The following is an 18118-nucleotide window of genomic DNA, read 5'->3' on the forward strand; positions in this document are numbered from 1 at the left end:
AGGGTATTACAACACATCCAGAACCAAAAGTTCTCAACCTTTTGTCTTTACCCTGTTTGTTTTGAATGAGATGACTTGAGCTGGCCGCATTCCTGAAGTGGCTTTGACCATTAGGTACCGACCCGGCCCACACCGCTGGGACTCAAGAGCTTTGCAGGGGATTACTCACGACAGAGTAGAGTAATATCTTGGGCAAAGGGACTGGATTATTGCGGATTATATTTTCATTGTTTTTCTTCTGCAATCTCTCCTGTGTGATCGAATTAGGCCGATTCTCTGAATTGAAACGATGCTGCTGACAGTGAAGTCAAATCTTGAATGAACTTCTTTTGTGCTTTTGCATAATGATTGCGATAAAATGACATCGTAGATTTTGCGAGTGTAAAGTTCTAAAATATGACTAGTTCTGAAAACAAGCGCTCACTGTTTGGCAGGATCCCGTAGCGCACCTGTGGAGCAGTGAGAATGTACAGAGTAACCCCTATGTAAATAGGCTTTGGATGGGCTTGTTTTTGCTTCAGAGCCCAGCTATCACTACACGCCACGGGAGTTAGTCACAGTCTAGCTCACACAAGCCCCTCCTCCTCCTCAGGTGAGGTTATGACTAGCTTTTCAATCAAGCCCCTCCTCCTCCTCCTCCTCAGGTGAGGTCATGACTAGCTTTTCAATGCTGCGTCTTGTTTCCAGCAGCATGACAGAGTCCAGACACTTGACCCAACGTTGATGCTCACATGGGTTCACTGAGTTCAGCCTCCTACTGACATTAGCATTGCTACTGATATAGCTGTAGGTGCCACGTCTCAAACACTTGGCAAATGTGACATTTCAAATGAAAAACAAATGTGATATTTAAAAGCTGATTTCACACCAATCTAGCTTGCAAGCATCATAATGTTGTTTACAAACCATGGCTGCCAGCATGTTGTGTAAGAGAGGAGCATTGCAAAGGTCTCATTCCTGGAAATCTCTCTCTTTTTGTTTTAAACTCTGAACTGATCCAGAGCCATGGCCGTTAAAGGAGTCTAGATCCTGCACGCACTTTGAACCAGTCTACTCCTGCTATCCTTTCTGATTCTGATGACCTGCTCCAGGATTGTCAATGGAACACGTCGACAGGAATAGAAGCGTACATACTGTACAACTTAAAGGGAGGTAAACCCGTCTATGTTAGATGTACAAAGACTTAGCTATGGATTAACTTGGTTATGCCTGATCCAAGGCCAGGAGCATCTGTTTCATGCAGCCACTTCCCTGTCTCTGTGGTTGGACTTTGCATGGCCAAGAACATCATAGAACATCATGTCGTTTGTGGGTGAAGCCGTTATTGATCAAAACCATGACCGGATTCCGGTTCTGTGGCCGGAAAACACCTCATCTCGTGTAATTGATGACAATCCTACAGACACGATCTGAATAAAATGGCATAATCTAATTTGATTTTCCAGGAATCTTATATACATATATATATATAGTATTTTCTTTTGTCTTCTTTTCTCTGTGATGCCACAGCAGACACAGACCCTTTAGAGAAACACATTAACAGGCCACTAAGGCAGCAGTGAATCGTTGTGCCTCAGACAGCTTGTATCTAAACCATGGATGCTCTTGTATTTTGTTGTGTGTTCCTTGACCCCGCCTCCTTCAGAGGTCAAAATGTATGTCCACTTTAATGCGGCCATAGCAGTGCAAGCAGATACGTGGAGTCAATGAACATGTTAATAAAGTCACGTTTGAAGTCTTGTGTCTCGTAACCTAGATTTCTACTGCGGCATACTGTGACAGTCTATTTTTTTGTTACATCTTTCATGTTATGTAACCAGCTGTCAACAAACATTTGCAGCTCTTGTGACCGCTTTTTTGCGTGTGGAAAACACAACTGCTACTTGTTGATACCACGACATACGCCCAGTATACAACAGCACCACAACATATAGCTCCAGATGTTTGTTCCATACAATTTTCGGCTTCAATGTTGACACGAGGGAATATACTGCTATCTCAAGGGACACACACGTTGTGTATGTCTGCATGAGGAGCGGTCTAGCCAAATGATCGCCTCGCATGCAAACCTAACCACATTTAGGCAGGGCTTGCTTATCCCAGAGAGAGAGAGAGAGCACCCACTGGATTTCCATCTGAAACAGATGTCTGTTTTTTTCATTGCATAACAGCAGTAATCCACAGCAAGTGCCTGCCATGCCTTCTGGAAGCATCGATGCAGGAAATCTCTAAGCAAACTCCGGTCAAAAAGTATCATTCTACACCTATAGGCTTTTCCCATCACCTTTAATGTTTAACTGTACTTCACGGCGAGTTGTTTGAAATTAACGAGCAATGCGTTCTTCTTCTTTTTTTCTTAAATCCAGTGACAGCCAACAACGGATGGATTCTTCAGTCATTAACAAGTGTGTGTGAACACGTACTGTAAACCATATAGCAGGCTTTCAACCAGACGTGAGATCATTGGTTAATATTCAACTTTGAAATGCAGACATGCTCTCGTTGTGTAAATTAGGTTATGTAAATGCATGTATAATGATTAGCAAAGTGTTCTATTGGCTTACATAACCAGTGCTTGAGTCACTGTCCAACAGATGCTTTTCCTCGTTAGTGTGTCAGTGAACTAAGAGTAACAAACCCAAGTACAGTGTGAGTCATCGGTGCCTTTGTGGAGGCGCATTCGGCGTACCATTTCATATTAGTGCCGGAACTCTAACCTGATCAGTTCTACTAAATCAGGTTTTTGACTTTAAAAAAAAACAGAAAAACGTTGGCCTGAACCTGAACAGAGAATGCGATTTTATCAATGAGAAAATAAAATGTTCTCAAAGTTATGTCCTCAGAGTTATGGTCGATTGGTTTCAGAATAAAGCACAATGTGCAAAAGTGAATGTGGAACACAGCGTTACCAAACCAGCCTGGAAATAGAATGACAGAACGAGGGAACACAGCGTTACCAAACCAGCCTGGAAATAGAATGACAGAACGAGGAACACAGCGTTACCAAACCAGCCTGGAAATAGAATGACAGAACGAGGAACATAGCGTTACCAAACCAGCCTGGAAATAGAATGACAGAACGAGGAACACAGCGTTACCAAACCAGCCTGGAAATAGAATGACAGAACGAGTGCAAAAACAAAATACTGATGTCTAATTGTCTCCAGATTGGATGTGAACCTCAGGAGTTTGTGGCATGTCCACACTTGCTGTTCAGCCAGCTGAATTTTCCACAGTGTTTGTGAGGCAGCTGGTTAAGAAATGCTCACATTAGCCGTTAGCTAAGCATTATAAAACTACCACTATGCTGCTTTGTATTCATGCATTTAGATATAAAAACACTGTGAGAGAGCCAATAAATGTTTGTTCCTCTCTTATATTTACTTCGTTAGCTCAGTGGTTCTCAAACGGTTTCACGTCACCCCTAAACTGGCACAAATTAATAGACCACAGACCCCCATTTGATAAGATTTTGTCCCAGGGTCCCCCATCTGATAAGACTTTTGCTTTTAGATGTTTTATTCCAGAACGTGTATGAAACCCATGACCAAAATAGTCATACATTCTGTCATAGTGTTACTTATGGATGGCATTATAGTGGAAATAAATGATTCACCTTTTTGCTGGGGACCCCCCTGAAACCCACTCAAGGACCCCTGGGGGTCCCCGGACCCCACTTTGAGAACCACTGCCTTAGACTACTGTCCTCACTGAGCAGCAGTGCACGCTGCCCATCCCAGCTGACACTAATGCAATACGGAGGGCATTTTAGAGCAGGTACATCGATCAGGTCCATCGCTTTCACGGTTTCCTGTATCGGGGGACACAAAAGGGTGAGACACCGTGTTTACTCTTTTGCCATTTGATCCGTGGCGGTTTGAAGCTTTTCCAAAGGCCAACTCATCAGCTCCCAGCTCTCAGCGCTGGATGGATCCGGGCCTGGACGGCACACCAGGGAAGCCACAACGTCTCCAGTTACACACAGGCCTCGCTGACTGGCTGCCAACCCGTCTGAGGGGGAAACGCTACCAGGACAAAGTGTTTTTCCTCCTCTCTTGCAGATTCCACTCGGCCGGCGACCTAGCTATTATTACTTCACTGTCATTAGCGGTCACTCTCGTGTGCACTTTTAGAGAAAACTGCCTAGCCTATGCACTGGCGTTGTCGGCCCAGCTTGTTCTTAGAAGAATCCATAACGTTGAACGCAGAGATTCCTCTTCCTAGAGAAACTGAATATGGTGGTGAATTTGACAAATATCCTTAACTGGAAATGAATCTAGGTAGATAGATATACACTGAGCCTGGAGTTTGTGGGGTGTGGGTTTCAGAGAATGAGCTGGATATTGTGAAGGCACACTCTTTATTTGTTTGCTCTGAAACTCAGACGAGAGGGATTTCATCCTTGTGTTATTGTTCCGGCACCAGGAAGATTAAACTCATCCTGGGTGCCGTCACAGCCGCCTCATCTGCCCACTGGGTTTCCAATGAAAACACATGGGAACTGTGTATGTAAGCTCAAAATGACACCCGCAAGAGACTTACAGGATGTGGAAATAAATAGTGGCTCTGTTGTCAGTGCTATCCCCCTTTAACTACATTCTGTTGTTGCATAAGGCATCAAGAGACTCCACTGTCAACGTCTAACAAATGTAGAATAAAATGCTAATCCCAAAATATCTAACAGCAAAATAACCAGTAAGAGGTTTCATTCATAAATCCCCAAATAATTATTACCAGATACTCATTACTCAAACCTTCAAAAACACTATACTGTATACTGTTATGGTTTTGAAAAGTCATTTCAATAATAGTGTGGTTGTAATGAATTTTACTTCCCGCCATTCTGTAATGGGTCTCAATAGGTACAGTATGACATGATCTCATTTCCCTGTGTTGTCATTAAATTAATGAAATAGTGAACAGCATCCTTCTGTCTGTGTCATGCAGGCTATTCCAGCTAGGAGAATGGAAGAAAAGACTGGTGTCAGCGTCAAGTATTATGTAAACATAAGGTTTATTGCAAATGTGCAGTTGTATCCATACACCATAGTGAACACCTGTTTCATGGATACAGTACAGCAACAACACCGTTATCTTTACAAAAACCAATAGAAACTTTTAGCACTAGCTAACAAGACTTCTCTCTGAAGTGTTGCACATGGTCCTGGGTTTGCTTGGCTCCTGTTGCTTTGACAGTTATAAGGCAAAGTCTTTGGTAGCTAGGAAACAACAACGGAGCGCTGTGTGGATACATGCTCCTCTCTTTACTACAGACAGGCACTGTTGTCATGCCATTGTTTTCAAGTTGGCATTGGAACATGATTTCATAACAAGGAGACCAGATACTGTGTGACGCTGCAATAGACAGGAGTGCATCCGCAGCAAGAAATGCAACCGTGTCCCACTCGCTTGCCACACCGTCTCCACTAGGCTAACCTCGGGGTGTCCCGACTGTATCTACATCATAGTCTTCCTTTACTGTGAAGAGCTAGGCGGTCCAATGACAGGCAGATATGTCCGTCCCCTCCCGGTATTAAAACAAAATCATCTTTACAGAACAATGTACATGGCTCCTATTTTACAGCTGATTTTTGTTCAGAATCACAAACAAAAACAAGATATTGCAGGATTCTATCCCCTCCCCATAAGCAGCAAGCCCCAACTGCAGACAATACAAGCGTTGCATTTTAACCAATCATGGCAGCAGACTGATCAGAGTCTGCTTCACCAGCTCTTATAAGGCTATATACTGCGTTAACCTCCACCTCTTGTCGCCTTAGCTTGTCCCGTTGATTATTCTGGTTATGCTTAAATGTACATTAACATGTGAGCAATACAGCGTGGATGCAGGAAAAGTCCTCATAGCATGGCTGAAGTGTATAGTTGTGAAAAGTCCTCATAGCATGGCTGAAGTGTATAGTTGTGAAAAGTCCTCATAGCATGGCTGAAGTGTATAGTTGTGAAAAGTCCTCATTGCGTGTATACAGTAGTTGTGAATCCACGGAGCTAGTATGAGATCAGACACATCCACATGATGGGGCTCCTTGTGTTGAGAGACACGGAGGACACCATCTCATCAGGTCTCCTCTGGGTGGGGGAGAGGCAGCCCCTCCCCCCGTCCCAAGTTAGCACCTGCAGGGCCAGCCCGATCACACCTCCTCGCGCACCCCCCCTCTCTCTCTGGAGCAAAGGGGGCTTGTTAGGAGGGTACGGCTAGGCAGGGCAGGCTCCGCCCTCTGTCTGAAAGCAAGCGCTCGTCGGTGCACAGTCAGTCCCCTCGCGTAGCGCTTTTGTCTACGCAAGAGAGACTAACAAGAAATGAGTTTTTAACGGTGTCCACGAGGACGGGGCCCCAATGCGAGGCCGCACCGGCTCCGAGCGTCTTTTCATTCTGCATTGTGCTTTTTTTCAATGTCAAAACAGTTGTCATGTGTCCACATCGATCACTTGTGTACAGCACCGACGCTTCTCCCTCGTCAGCTCCATTTCGGAGAAGGGGTTTCTCGCCGGTGACGATTTCTCAACGCGTACGTCAAAAAAAGGAGGTCCATTACTGTGAAGAGGCAGTGGCTCTGCCCGCCCCAAGGCAGAGCCACTTACACGGCAGAGCCAGCGCTGAGGGTGCAGGGGTCAGGGGTCAGGTGGGCCCTGAGGGTGCAGGGCTCCGGGGTCAGGTGGGCGGGCTGGTTGTCCAGCGGCGACAGCGCGTCTGCCGGGACGCGAGACTGGAACTTCTCCATCTGCTCGGGGCTGGCCAGGTTCTTCAGGAGGTTGTTCTCCCGCTCCAGCTGGTTGTTCTTCTCGGCCAGCTCTTTGATCTGCTCCTTGAGGATCTCCACCTCCTCGCGCACCGCGTACATCAGGTGGTTCTTGACCAGATCCTGCCATAGGGAAGAGGGAGAGAGACATCCGTTTAGAAGGGGGGGGGGAGCATACAGAGATGTGCAGACTGATCAGCTTGCATAGCTTATCTACTGTATTTGAGTGGCTTTTGCCATCAGTGGATATCCACAACTCTTAATTGTGGCAGCAGGGTTCCCACAGCTCCTTAAACATCACATTCAAGGGCTTTTCAAGGACTTTCCAGGCTCAATTGCCTCAAATTCTAGGACCCAACACAGCATAGTTTGAGGCACGGCTCAAGCTTAATTACTGTTACAACACTGAATTTTTATAACAAGAATTTGTAAACACTTCTGAACTGTGACTTCATTTGCTCCAATTCACAAACTTTCACGGATTTCAAGGACCTGTGTGAACCCTGGTGTGGAAGTCTGTAAATACTGCTATGGGATTGCTTTATTTGGCATGTGGCAGTAAACAAACAAATTGTGTCAGTAAATAAGTTTCATGTTTGACTGTCATCTGTCTCTCTCTCTCTATGGCTTCCTGCTGCCAGCTCTCCTGCGGTACAGAGAGCTCTGCTCCGTCTGTCTATCTCACGTGTTTGAAGCGTGCACTCCGTGCTGCAGCCCGTGCTGCGTACACATGACAGGCCCTTCCCTCTTCATTTGTTTGTTTTCTTTGTTAATGCTTGGGAGGTCAGTGACTGATCCCGCTGTACTAATATGCAAATGTGTTGCTTTCATAAGGAAATCTAGTGGTTAGCTGAACCGCGAGATAATAGCAAAAAGGTTGCAGATTTGATCCCGGGCGGCGATAGCCAATGTGGGTCCATTACCAGCCAAGTGTCAATGAGCAAGACGTGGAACCGGGTGCTCTTACTCACTGCAAGTCACTTTTGATAAGAGCATCATCTACTTGACTAAAATGTGTATGTAAACTTTAGATCAAAGAGATACGTGCATTGCAGAAGTTGTAACATTAGGAGTTGAATGCACTTTGAATGCTTAAAAAAAACATGGTGCAAGCAGTGTGTGTGTGTGTGTGTGTGTGGGTGGTGTTGCTGTGTGATCTCAGCTTACCATCGCCTGTTCAATCTTGTTGTCGATGGCCACAACGCTAGCACCAGAGGCACTGCAGAAGAGAAGGGAGAGAGGCCATAAGTGAACCGGTCAAAACATCTCACAGGCACACCTGCTCTCTCCCATACTGTGGAGAGCCCCAGGCTTAATAGCAACCCATTTCCAGCCTATCCAACAACACAAGAAGACATGTAGGCTACAGATAGATGCCTCCTGAATTCACTCTTTTCGTTTCTGTTTACTGTAACCAAGAGAGCCCTGCAGGAACTGAAAGGGAAACTGTTCACTCGCCTGTTATCTCGTTTATTTCTAATGAGTCCTACAATATTATTTTTTTACATCACGTTTAGATCTGGGTTACAGTGTTACAGGGCAGTGGCTCAAATGGTTACACAAGAGATAGCAGACGGGAGACGCAACTGTTCAGTGCAAAGTCCAAACAAACAAACGGCAGCAGGGAAGCAGCCACTGCCACAAACTGACAGTGGAACTCTTTTTACAGTATATGGGTTCTACATAATTCAAAAGTTTACATTAAAATCGGTACTTCGGTGCATTCTTTTTTTTAACCATTTTGTCACCCCCCTTTTTTCCCCAGTTTGATACTAGACCTATACACTGAAGTCTATTTATAACAATTCTCTTACGCATTATTAACAGAAACAATGTATTTACGCATGAGGTTATTGTATCGAATAATTAGGCTAATTACCTGTTGTCAAGTTTGACCGAAACCACGTCTCCCCCGAGTAGCGAGGAGAAGAAAGAGATGGAGAAGTTATGCAGCTGGTAGACGGCCACTTCCATTGGGTTTTTGGCGAACATCTCCGTGCTCATGTTGAGTACCAGACTCGTTTGGATAAAACTTTTCGCCACGTTTGCGACTGGATGGTCACCTAAGATTACAATCCGGATTTGTGTTCAGCTTAAATCACGATGCACTAACTCTCTGCTGGCTGAGCGCAGTGCAGTGTCGGTGTGATGTGAGCTTCGTTTAGGTTTCACTAGCGACTGATGCTATTTCTGCCACCGGCCGGTATATGAGTGGCTCAGATCCTGACGTCATTTTACGCGCGCATATTTTAGTCAAATGAGTTCGTGAGGCCATACTGTGTGGTGCGTTCACATGAGGTCGGAAATTGGAGCACACAATGAGCACACATCATCGACCGAGTGGTAAATAAATACAAGAAAGTAGGTCAGTGGAGAGTAGACACATCTGAACTCAGTTTATCCACCTATTCATTTGCTGAATACAGTTTACCTGCCTTTTTAGCCGGACATAATCTTTAGGACATAATTTCATGTTATAAAACCATGCATTAGTATGTTTTTTTTTAAACATAACTTATATTATTATATTTTTCATCACAACCCACATAGGTTTTTGCCACTTTATCTCTGTTTTATATTTGCACAAACCTTGAAGTTGCACAACTTTGTATTATGGCCTTTGATAGCTATTTTCTTTTTGCTTGTATTGTAAATATTTTTGCTTGAATGTTAATACTTTATTTTAGTGTGACTATGTTCACTAGCTACTTTTTGCTATTTTATTACACGTTTTGGACTAATCACTACTATGCATATGACACTTGAACGTGTAATACCAAACAGATTTATATAGTATGTTTTATGAAATGGGGATATTTGAAAGTGACTGATTTTTATTTAATTTGTGGTTGTTCTCCTTATGATGAACACCACCTGGAGTTTGTTTACACACATTTATTATTTACCTCTGTAAAGATGGGTAAATACACCTGGGAATGTCAGAATGTGAGAATATCAAGCCATAACAACGTGATATTGATAAATGTACTAAAATTGGTGGATAAAGTAACTTCATGCAACATCAGTCTTTGCAGTGCAAGTAGCTATGTGTCAATTAATTTCTAAAATAAAAAGGGGCAATACAAAAAACTACTGCTACAGATTCCATGTTGTCATTACTTCTCGAGGAAAAAACACCTGACAGTTACAGAAAGTACGAGCTTAGGAAGAACACGTGAAGGCAGCATAGACTCTGTCCCGCTTCTGAACTCTCCTCTGCTCAGTTGACCTGCAGACCGACTTCACCAAAACTGAAACTCCTCACCGAACAAACAAACTCGACAACAAACACAATAAAAACCAAGGTAACGATACTGGGTTTATATAGAAGTCGACATCTCTCATATAAGAAAAAACTAGAATAGGACGAATCAGCGTGACGTCACTTGACACCCAGAAATGCCGAACCCCGCGGCAGTTAATAGTATGAGTTGTGCCAAACAAATGTTAATATCTTAAAAACCATACATCACATCGCTTATATTTTGACATTATGAGTGAGAGCAGAAGTAGCTCAAGAGCTTGATGTATAATATATGCATGTTGTGTTAAAGTTGTGTGAACTGTCGCAGTTTTTAAAATGTAAACATAGTTAACTGGCTAGAGTCAGACAATCAACCTCGCACCACTTGGGCTCCATAGGGTTCCATTGCCGTTGCCACCCAGTGACGCGATGCTGCTCGGCTGATCCATGGCCACCAGAAAAGTTGCATAACACCAGGTGTTTCTTTTGTCTATTACCCTCTCATTTAATCACTAAGCTCATTTAAGTGCTTTTGTAAAGGACCATATCGTTTTATTCTATTAATGTGCATATTATCCTCATTACATTGTCACGAGTTCCTGCTTAATGTAAACCTTAACTGTGACAGTCCATGTTCTTCATACTCTGACTATGCACTAATTGCTTATATTAAAGTTTGTTCCTTTCACTTTATTATTGCAGTAACTGCAGATGCTGCAATAACAGAACGTCTTGCACCATCCCCCACTCCGGTTTTCCATGGTTTTCCCGTCCAAAGCAAAGGTACTTTTCCACCGTCACTCCCAGTACATTTCCCTTCCTGTCTACTTCAGAACTCTATCGGCCTCTAGTGGCGACAGTGTAGAATGCACCGGCCCATGAGGGACAATATTGATCACATATGGCTTATGGTTCAGGACACAATGTTTATGAAGGAATTTTCCGTGCTCCTTTTTATGAGCCTCTTGCGTGCTTCAGGATGTTTCCCCCCATAAATTGGGAAAACATATGTGGAAATCAGACTGAAGGACATCCCAAATGCATTTTTTGTTGACTTACTTAACTACACTAACAGCAGTAACAGACAGTGCAATGTATTTTCTGACCCTGCGTTAAATTAGTACAATTTGTGGAGCAAATCTAGTCACAGTCAAAGGTATTTAGGCCAAAACATGTGATTTTGATCTATCCCTCCCTATAAAGTGGTTGTATTCAGGATCAAACCTGACAGTGTCTCTTCTCACTGTCCATATCGTCATACATACATAATGTCAGCCTGTAGCAGGAATGCTGGTGCTGCCCTGGTTTATGACCTCTTGCACTTGAGATAATCTCTCCAATTTACATGGTAATGTTCATGGCACATACAGAGCTCGCCTCACATGATCATCAACAAGTTGCAGTTCAAGTCCAAAACACAGAAGACACAGAGTGAAAAGTTCACTTACAAAACCATCACCTGTCTCTTATATATTTTCTTTTCTTTTTCTCTCTCTCTCCTGCACGGCATCTTCCACAGAACACTGACTGTAGCTGTTATCGCGCAATATCCCTTTGTTGTTTAGCTTGCTGGTGCCCAGGTTAATAGCCTGTAGTGCTGCTCAGCTGTCATATCATGTTGCCTTTTGGTGTTCCACTTCTCAGACTCATTAGTGATAACAAGACCATTAACGTTCTACCAGGGAATTGCTGTTGCAGTTTCATTTTCTCTTTAATACACAAGGAACATAAAGCCAAAACACCTGTTACAAAGAGCGCTGTTGGCGTTCCATAAGCAGCTCTAGAGTTATCTGTCACAGGTAAAGGGACCGCATCACAGATAGTGCGACGTAACCTCAGGCTCAGTCTGCCATGTTCTAGCCAGAGAGAAAAGAGCTTTCTTACGTAACAAAACAATTGGGTTGGAAAGACTGGTGAGTTTTGGTCAGCCTAACAAGACTATGCCTGGTTCAGACTACACAAATTCAGCCCGATATTAGACCGATTTGGTCGTGCGCGACAGATTTTCAGCGTCGGGCCCGAATATGACCGTCGGGGACGCCTCATGACGCCCTGACGAAAAGACTGGCATGTCAGTCTTTTGGACATGGTTTCGCCTAGTTTGACACCCCGGAAGACGGGTATCAGGTCCTGGGGAGACCGCTCCGCTCCAGACCGATCCCTGCTCGATACAGATTTCACCCGCTCGCACTCACCGCTCCGCTCAAAAGAATAAAAGAGATAAAAAGGCCAGGGTGTTTTCATTTGCGTTTAAACGCCTGGGCAATGGCATTGCTCACTACAAATAACATGAGCTCAGCAGAGTCGGCTGCATGCTCGTTTCTCTTCCTTCTCGTCTCGCAGCAGCTGGCAAGAAAATAGTGGGCGTGCACATCAAGTAAGCCAAGTCTTATTGGAGGCTGGAGCGGACATCACAGTGCATCACAGTAGAGGCTGTCACTTATCCAAATAACGTTAAATCTGCGAAGGATATATATAGCCCCTGAATTACATACATGTTTCACATAGGGTTGTGTTTGGATGGGGGGGGGGGGGCGCTGATTGCCAGTGGCTCGGTCGAGGTGCACAGATACAAACTGAAGACAGCAGGGGGAGCCGTCCTGCTCACGACTCTCCTGTTTCGTGTTCTTTATCCACAGTTTACTGTGCGTCCATCTTAACAGGTCTCATATTCAGCCTTCAGATCTTATTTTTCTTAAAACGAGATCACAATTCTGCCAAGGGGATGATGAGATCATTCCATTTATGTTTCCCATGCAGAACTTTGCGCACTTGCTTCAATAATTCTCTAGCAATGACTGTCTTGAAACAAGGCAGATCACTGCAACACATGATCGAAGAAAACGACACTTAATTCTTCAAAATTCCCACCGCAAGTTGATTGGCATTGTAAACAAGAAGTGAATTGTCACTTGATTTAATAAGAAAATGACAATTTCAGGACTCAATCATACTAAAAGACTAATACTTGAAGTCTAAATAACATATTTAAATGGAAATTGTGCGTGCACTCCAATATTCCTGCAGGATAGCAACTGGCTGACCATGTTTGGCTGATGCCAAATCCAGTGAGTCACTATAAAGCTTGGCGATGGAGCACGCTGTCCGTCAGATGTCCCTTGAAAAAGAGCCAGCGCTGTGATTCATCTGCGCCGCACGTCCAAACAGCCCACATGCCTCCAAGCACTCTGCCTTTGTTTGCGTATCATTTTCAGGCGTTCTGTACACAGCCTTACACGGCTTAGAAACATTGTCCGGTTGGAGAAATGCATTTTCTATCCTGTTTGGACGCTCTTTTGCTATATATTCTCCCTGTCTGTCCCGTCCGTGCTCTCAGTGTTTGGAATGCGTGGCAACACCCTCGCTCGCCATAGGCTGTACTGCCACAGGGGTCCCGGAGGGGGCTGTCAGTGTGGGCAAGACAGAGAGCCGGCTACAAGCCATGAATACTGAGCGGAATACACTAGGCCGGGCACGCAGGGAAAATCATTATTATCACATCACCCAGAAGTCTCCTCGGCCGGGAATTGCAAAGAAGGCGTGTGGCCTCGGTCTCACTCAGGAGGGTTTTCAATCAATATACCTGACTATCAATATACCTGACTGTCAATCTACCTGACTGTCAATCTACCTGACTGTCAATTTACCTGACTGTCAATTTACCTGACTGTCAATATACCTGACTGTCAATCTACCTGACTGTCAATTTACCTGACTGTCAATCTACCTGACTGTCAATCTACCTGACTGTCAATCTACCTGACTGTCAATCTACCTGACTGTCAATATACCTGACTGTCAATATACCTGACTGTCAATATACCTGACTGTCAATCTACCTGACTGTCAATATACCTGACAGTCAATATACCTGACTGTCAATCTACCTGACAGTCAATATACCTGACTGTCAATCTACCTGACTGTCAATATACCTGACTGTCAATATACCTGACAGTCAATATACCTGACTGTCAATATACCTGACAGTCAATATACCTGACTGTCAATATACCTGACAGTCAATATACCTGACTGTCAATATACCTGACTGTCAATATACCTGACAGTCAATATACCTGACTGTCAATATACCTGACAGTCAATATACCTGACTGTCAATATACCTGACAGTCAATATACCTGACTGTCAATATACCTGACTGTCAATTTACCTGACTGTCAATATACCTGACTGTCAATCTACCTGACTGTCAATATACCTGACTGTCAATATACCTGACAGTCAATATACCTGACTGTCAATCTACCTGACTGTCAATCTACCTGACTGTCAATATACCTGACTGTCAATCTACCTGACTGTCAATATACCTGACTGTCAATCTACCTGACTGTCAATATACCTGACTGTCAATCTACCTGACTGTCAATATACCTGACAGTCAATATACCTGACTGTCAATATACCTGACTGTCAATATACCTGACTGTCAATCTACCTGACTGTCAATTTACCTGACTGTCAATCTACCTAACTGTCAATCTACCTGACTGTCAATATACCTGACTGTCAATCTACCTGACTGTCAATATACCTGACTGTCAATATACCTGACTGTCAATCTACCTGACTGTCAATTTACCTGACTGTCAATCTACCTGACTGTCAATTTACCTGACTGTCAATCTACCTGACTGTCAATATACCTGACTGTCAATTTCTGCCCTCGGACTGGGGGATGTAAAACTGTGTGACATTCTGCATGCCGCATGTCTGTCAAAGGGCTGCAATGTGAAAACAACAAATCAATTTGCCTTGTTGCATGTGTACGCGTGTCCAAAATGATGCCAACAAAATCTATACGGTTCCATGGCAAAAGCCCGAGCTCATTTGCCATTCACAGAACAGACCACACATGCTATTTATCTACTTGAATATTGCGTTAGAGTGACTCACTGAGTCTGTGTGAGGTACTAAGAAGGCTGGTAAGCTTCACGAGACACTGACAGTCTTGACATTGTTACCCAGAGGCTGGTGGAGACGTCTCTGCTTTCTACACTCTCAACACAATGTGAATAGCATCTCAAATCCTTCTCTTTGCCGCTGTATCCGTTTAGACTGGAGATGCTATATGCGTTTAGACCGACTGGAGATGAGCCGACAGGGAGAAAATGTTTTAGAGAAATCCTCCTCAGTTGTGGTTCTTTTTGAACTATCTGAGATGTCTGACCTTTGTCAGCAACAATTACGCTAACAATCTGCAGGAGAGCTTTCAAAGAGCATTCTCTTTGAGTGGCATTGTGATCATCTGAGAGAAAAGCCTTCTGACTGAAATATCCCACAGCCCTGCTGCATTAATTAGTGTCATAATAAAGCCCTCCGAATGAACAACACAGCCGCGCTCTCTGTCGATCGCCTCCCGCACGTTTCATCTTTCCCATGAAGCCACTTCCACCTGCACATCATCATCAGTCACTGTCACCTGTCACCGTCACATCAAACTTCCCTCTCTCCCTCCCCGCCACTTACCGACGGTCCGGCCTCTTGAACAGACTGGGCGAGTAAGGGGGCGCGTAGCTCACGGCTCTGTGGGGATAGCTGAGGTGCTGGTAGTGACAGCAGGACTCGGCTCTGTGGGGATAGCTGATGTGCTGGTAGTGACAGCAGGGCCTGTGGGGCGGCTCGGCCAGGCGGCGGGCGCACACCGCCCCGGGAGACGGCGGCTCGGCCCCGGTGGGGGGGACCTCGGCAGGACGCGACCGACGCTGCCCCATCCTGGCTGCCGAATGAAGGGGACGCTCAAGAGGCAGGGACCCTTTGACTCTTGCTTGCTGCTGCGCTGGTGTTTGCCCGCAGCAGCCTGCTCTCCAAGCAACAAAGAGACAATTGAGCACTTGCGATACCTCTGGACATGCAGCCTTGAGGGGCAAGTGCCATGCACAGACTGGCACACGTGTGATGTGCCATGCACAGACTGGCACGCGTGTGATGTGCCAGGCACAGACTGGCACACGTGTGAGGTGCCATGCACAGACTGGCACGCGTGTGATGTGCCAGGCACAGACTGGCACACGTGTGATGTGCCAGGCACAGACTGGCACACGTGTGATGTGCCAGGCACAGACTGGCACGTGTCATGCACAGACTGGCACGTGTGTGATGTGCCATGCACAGACTGGCATGTGTCATGCACAGACTGGCACGTGCCATGCACAGACTGGCACACATGTGATGTGTCATGCACAGACTGGCATGCGTGTGATGCATTAGCTAATGCATTACAGATAGCTCTAGATTCCTAACGAAAATGACAACATGATTCGGTGCCAGTGTTTCATCTTTACATTACTGGAACTCCATGGCAGACAACTCAATCAAAAGATCTCTAAGTGTACCTGCTGATCTCATCATGCTGATCTCATGGTGCTGATCTCATGGTGCTGATCTCATGATGCCTATCTCCATAGCTCATTCAAACAGTGATGTGTGTACAGCTGCACCATTGTTCCATGATGTGTAAGAAACTAAAAGTCTCCACATTGTGATCTTATCCTACACCAGACTTTCCCAGGCAAGAAACGCAGTCAAACAATAAGTGCAGGTTATTTTGATATTAGCTATAGTTTCACTATGCTAACTGACATTCTGGATTTTATGGAAAGGGCACTTTGATATTTCAGCCTTTCATCATAGAGAAACTGTCTCACTGACTACGTTTACATGCACACAATATTCCACTGTTATTCGGAAAATGACATTATTCCGAATTTGATAAGGGTCATGTAAGCAGCAAGTTGCAATTTACGAATTTGGCCTTTTTCCGAATTCAGCATTTTCCGATTAAGACGTGGGTTATTCCAGTATTATTCGGGTTTTGGGATTGATCAAAGAGGATTATTTGATCATGTATACAGCGCATTCGGAATAATGCTTCTCAATCAGGGTTTTAACTGCAGTTTGCGACGCATGTTGCCTGTTTGCAGTCAGCTGATGTGTGCTAGAAAGCACTAGAAGAGGCGATATATAATCATAATAATCCATCATCTCTGGCATGCGAAAAGAAAAGCCCACATTTCTGATCGGGAGGAGATGAGAAACATCGATTTAAAGAGAGAGATATTTAAAGAGAGAGTGGTGCCCACGGAAGTCCAAGCCCAGCTAGTGCAGCAACCAGGACACACACCCTTAACCTAGACACGGCCAATTGTGCCTGTATGGAGGCCCGACCAAGCCGGAGGTAACACGGGGGCTCGAACCTGCGACCCTCATGTTGGTAGGAAGGGGATCTACCCCTGCACTACCCGGACGCCCTGCGAGTTTTGTTTTCACTATCAAATCAAGTTGAGGCAGATGAAAGGGGCTAAGTGGGGCATTATATAATAGGTCAGGTGAAGCGCAGAGATGCCTGGTGTTCATTATCCTCTCAACACCTTTCATTTGTGACTAAGTGGGTATGTCGGGTTTCAATAAGCCTCCTGTGTCATCACGGCTAGAATGAATGCACTTATGCAGGGAGAGGTTCTGGTGCTGCTAGAGGTGGAATGGCAAAACTAAGCCTCCCTCAAGATTGATGGCACGCTGGTATCTAGTTTGGCAGGTCCGGGTAAATATCTATCCAATCCATTGACGTCATGTTTAACCAGTATCTGCATAATTGTCTTTTTGTTCACCTAAGTATTCTCTATTGTTCTTTAATCTTCTCCCGAGGCATGCAGATGATTTGGTGTGTAATATTTTGGCATCAGCATTGAGCAGTATTGAGGACTTGATCTTGCAGTGCCATATGAGCACCAGAACGCTCATTCAGATTCAGATAAAGCATTATGCACTAACCTACAAGTAGTGGTCTTAGAGAAGAGCACGGACAGAAGAATAGAAAAGGTTAATTTGGTCAAAATAGGGCTTAATAAATGATTTGTGATGTTTACAAACTGTAAATCTCACTGCCGTGTTGTTTACAATGAGAGCTTGTGCCTCGAGTGAATTATCACCACACCAGTCTTTAAGTCAACAAACACCGTCATAAATATCCTCGCAGTGCTGCCATTTTGATTCGCTCGATCCCTATATAAACCCAGTCTATCCCTGACCATTACTGATCACAATCAGCACTCAACTTCTTTACCTGGGACTGCTTCTCTGGTAAATAGG

The 18118-nt window shown here is 44.6% G+C and overlaps 1 protein-coding gene across 1 annotated transcript in view; it reads right to left on the bottom strand.

The window, feature by feature from the left end:
* Positions 1–4984: 4984 nt before the first annotated feature.
* Positions 4985–18118, bottom strand: part of tsc22d3 (TSC22 domain family, member 3) — a 63815-nt gene continuing 50681 nt past the window's right edge. Inside the window, exons 2-3 of the mRNA XM_083651503.1 lie at positions 7926–7977; positions 4985–6881 (exon numbers count right to left, since the gene is read on the bottom strand). Of these exons, the coding sequence (XP_083507629.1) occupies positions 6597–6881; positions 7926–7977 (337 nt within the window). The 3' untranslated portion in view covers positions 4985–6596. The remainder of the gene's footprint in view (positions 6882–7925; positions 7978–18118) is intronic.

Source organism: Poromitra crassiceps (assembly GCF_964638095.1).
Source record: "Poromitra crassiceps genome assembly, chromosome: 15".
In the NCBI taxonomy this organism is placed as follows: Eukaryota; Metazoa; Chordata; class Actinopteri; order Beryciformes; family Melamphaidae; genus Poromitra; species Poromitra crassiceps.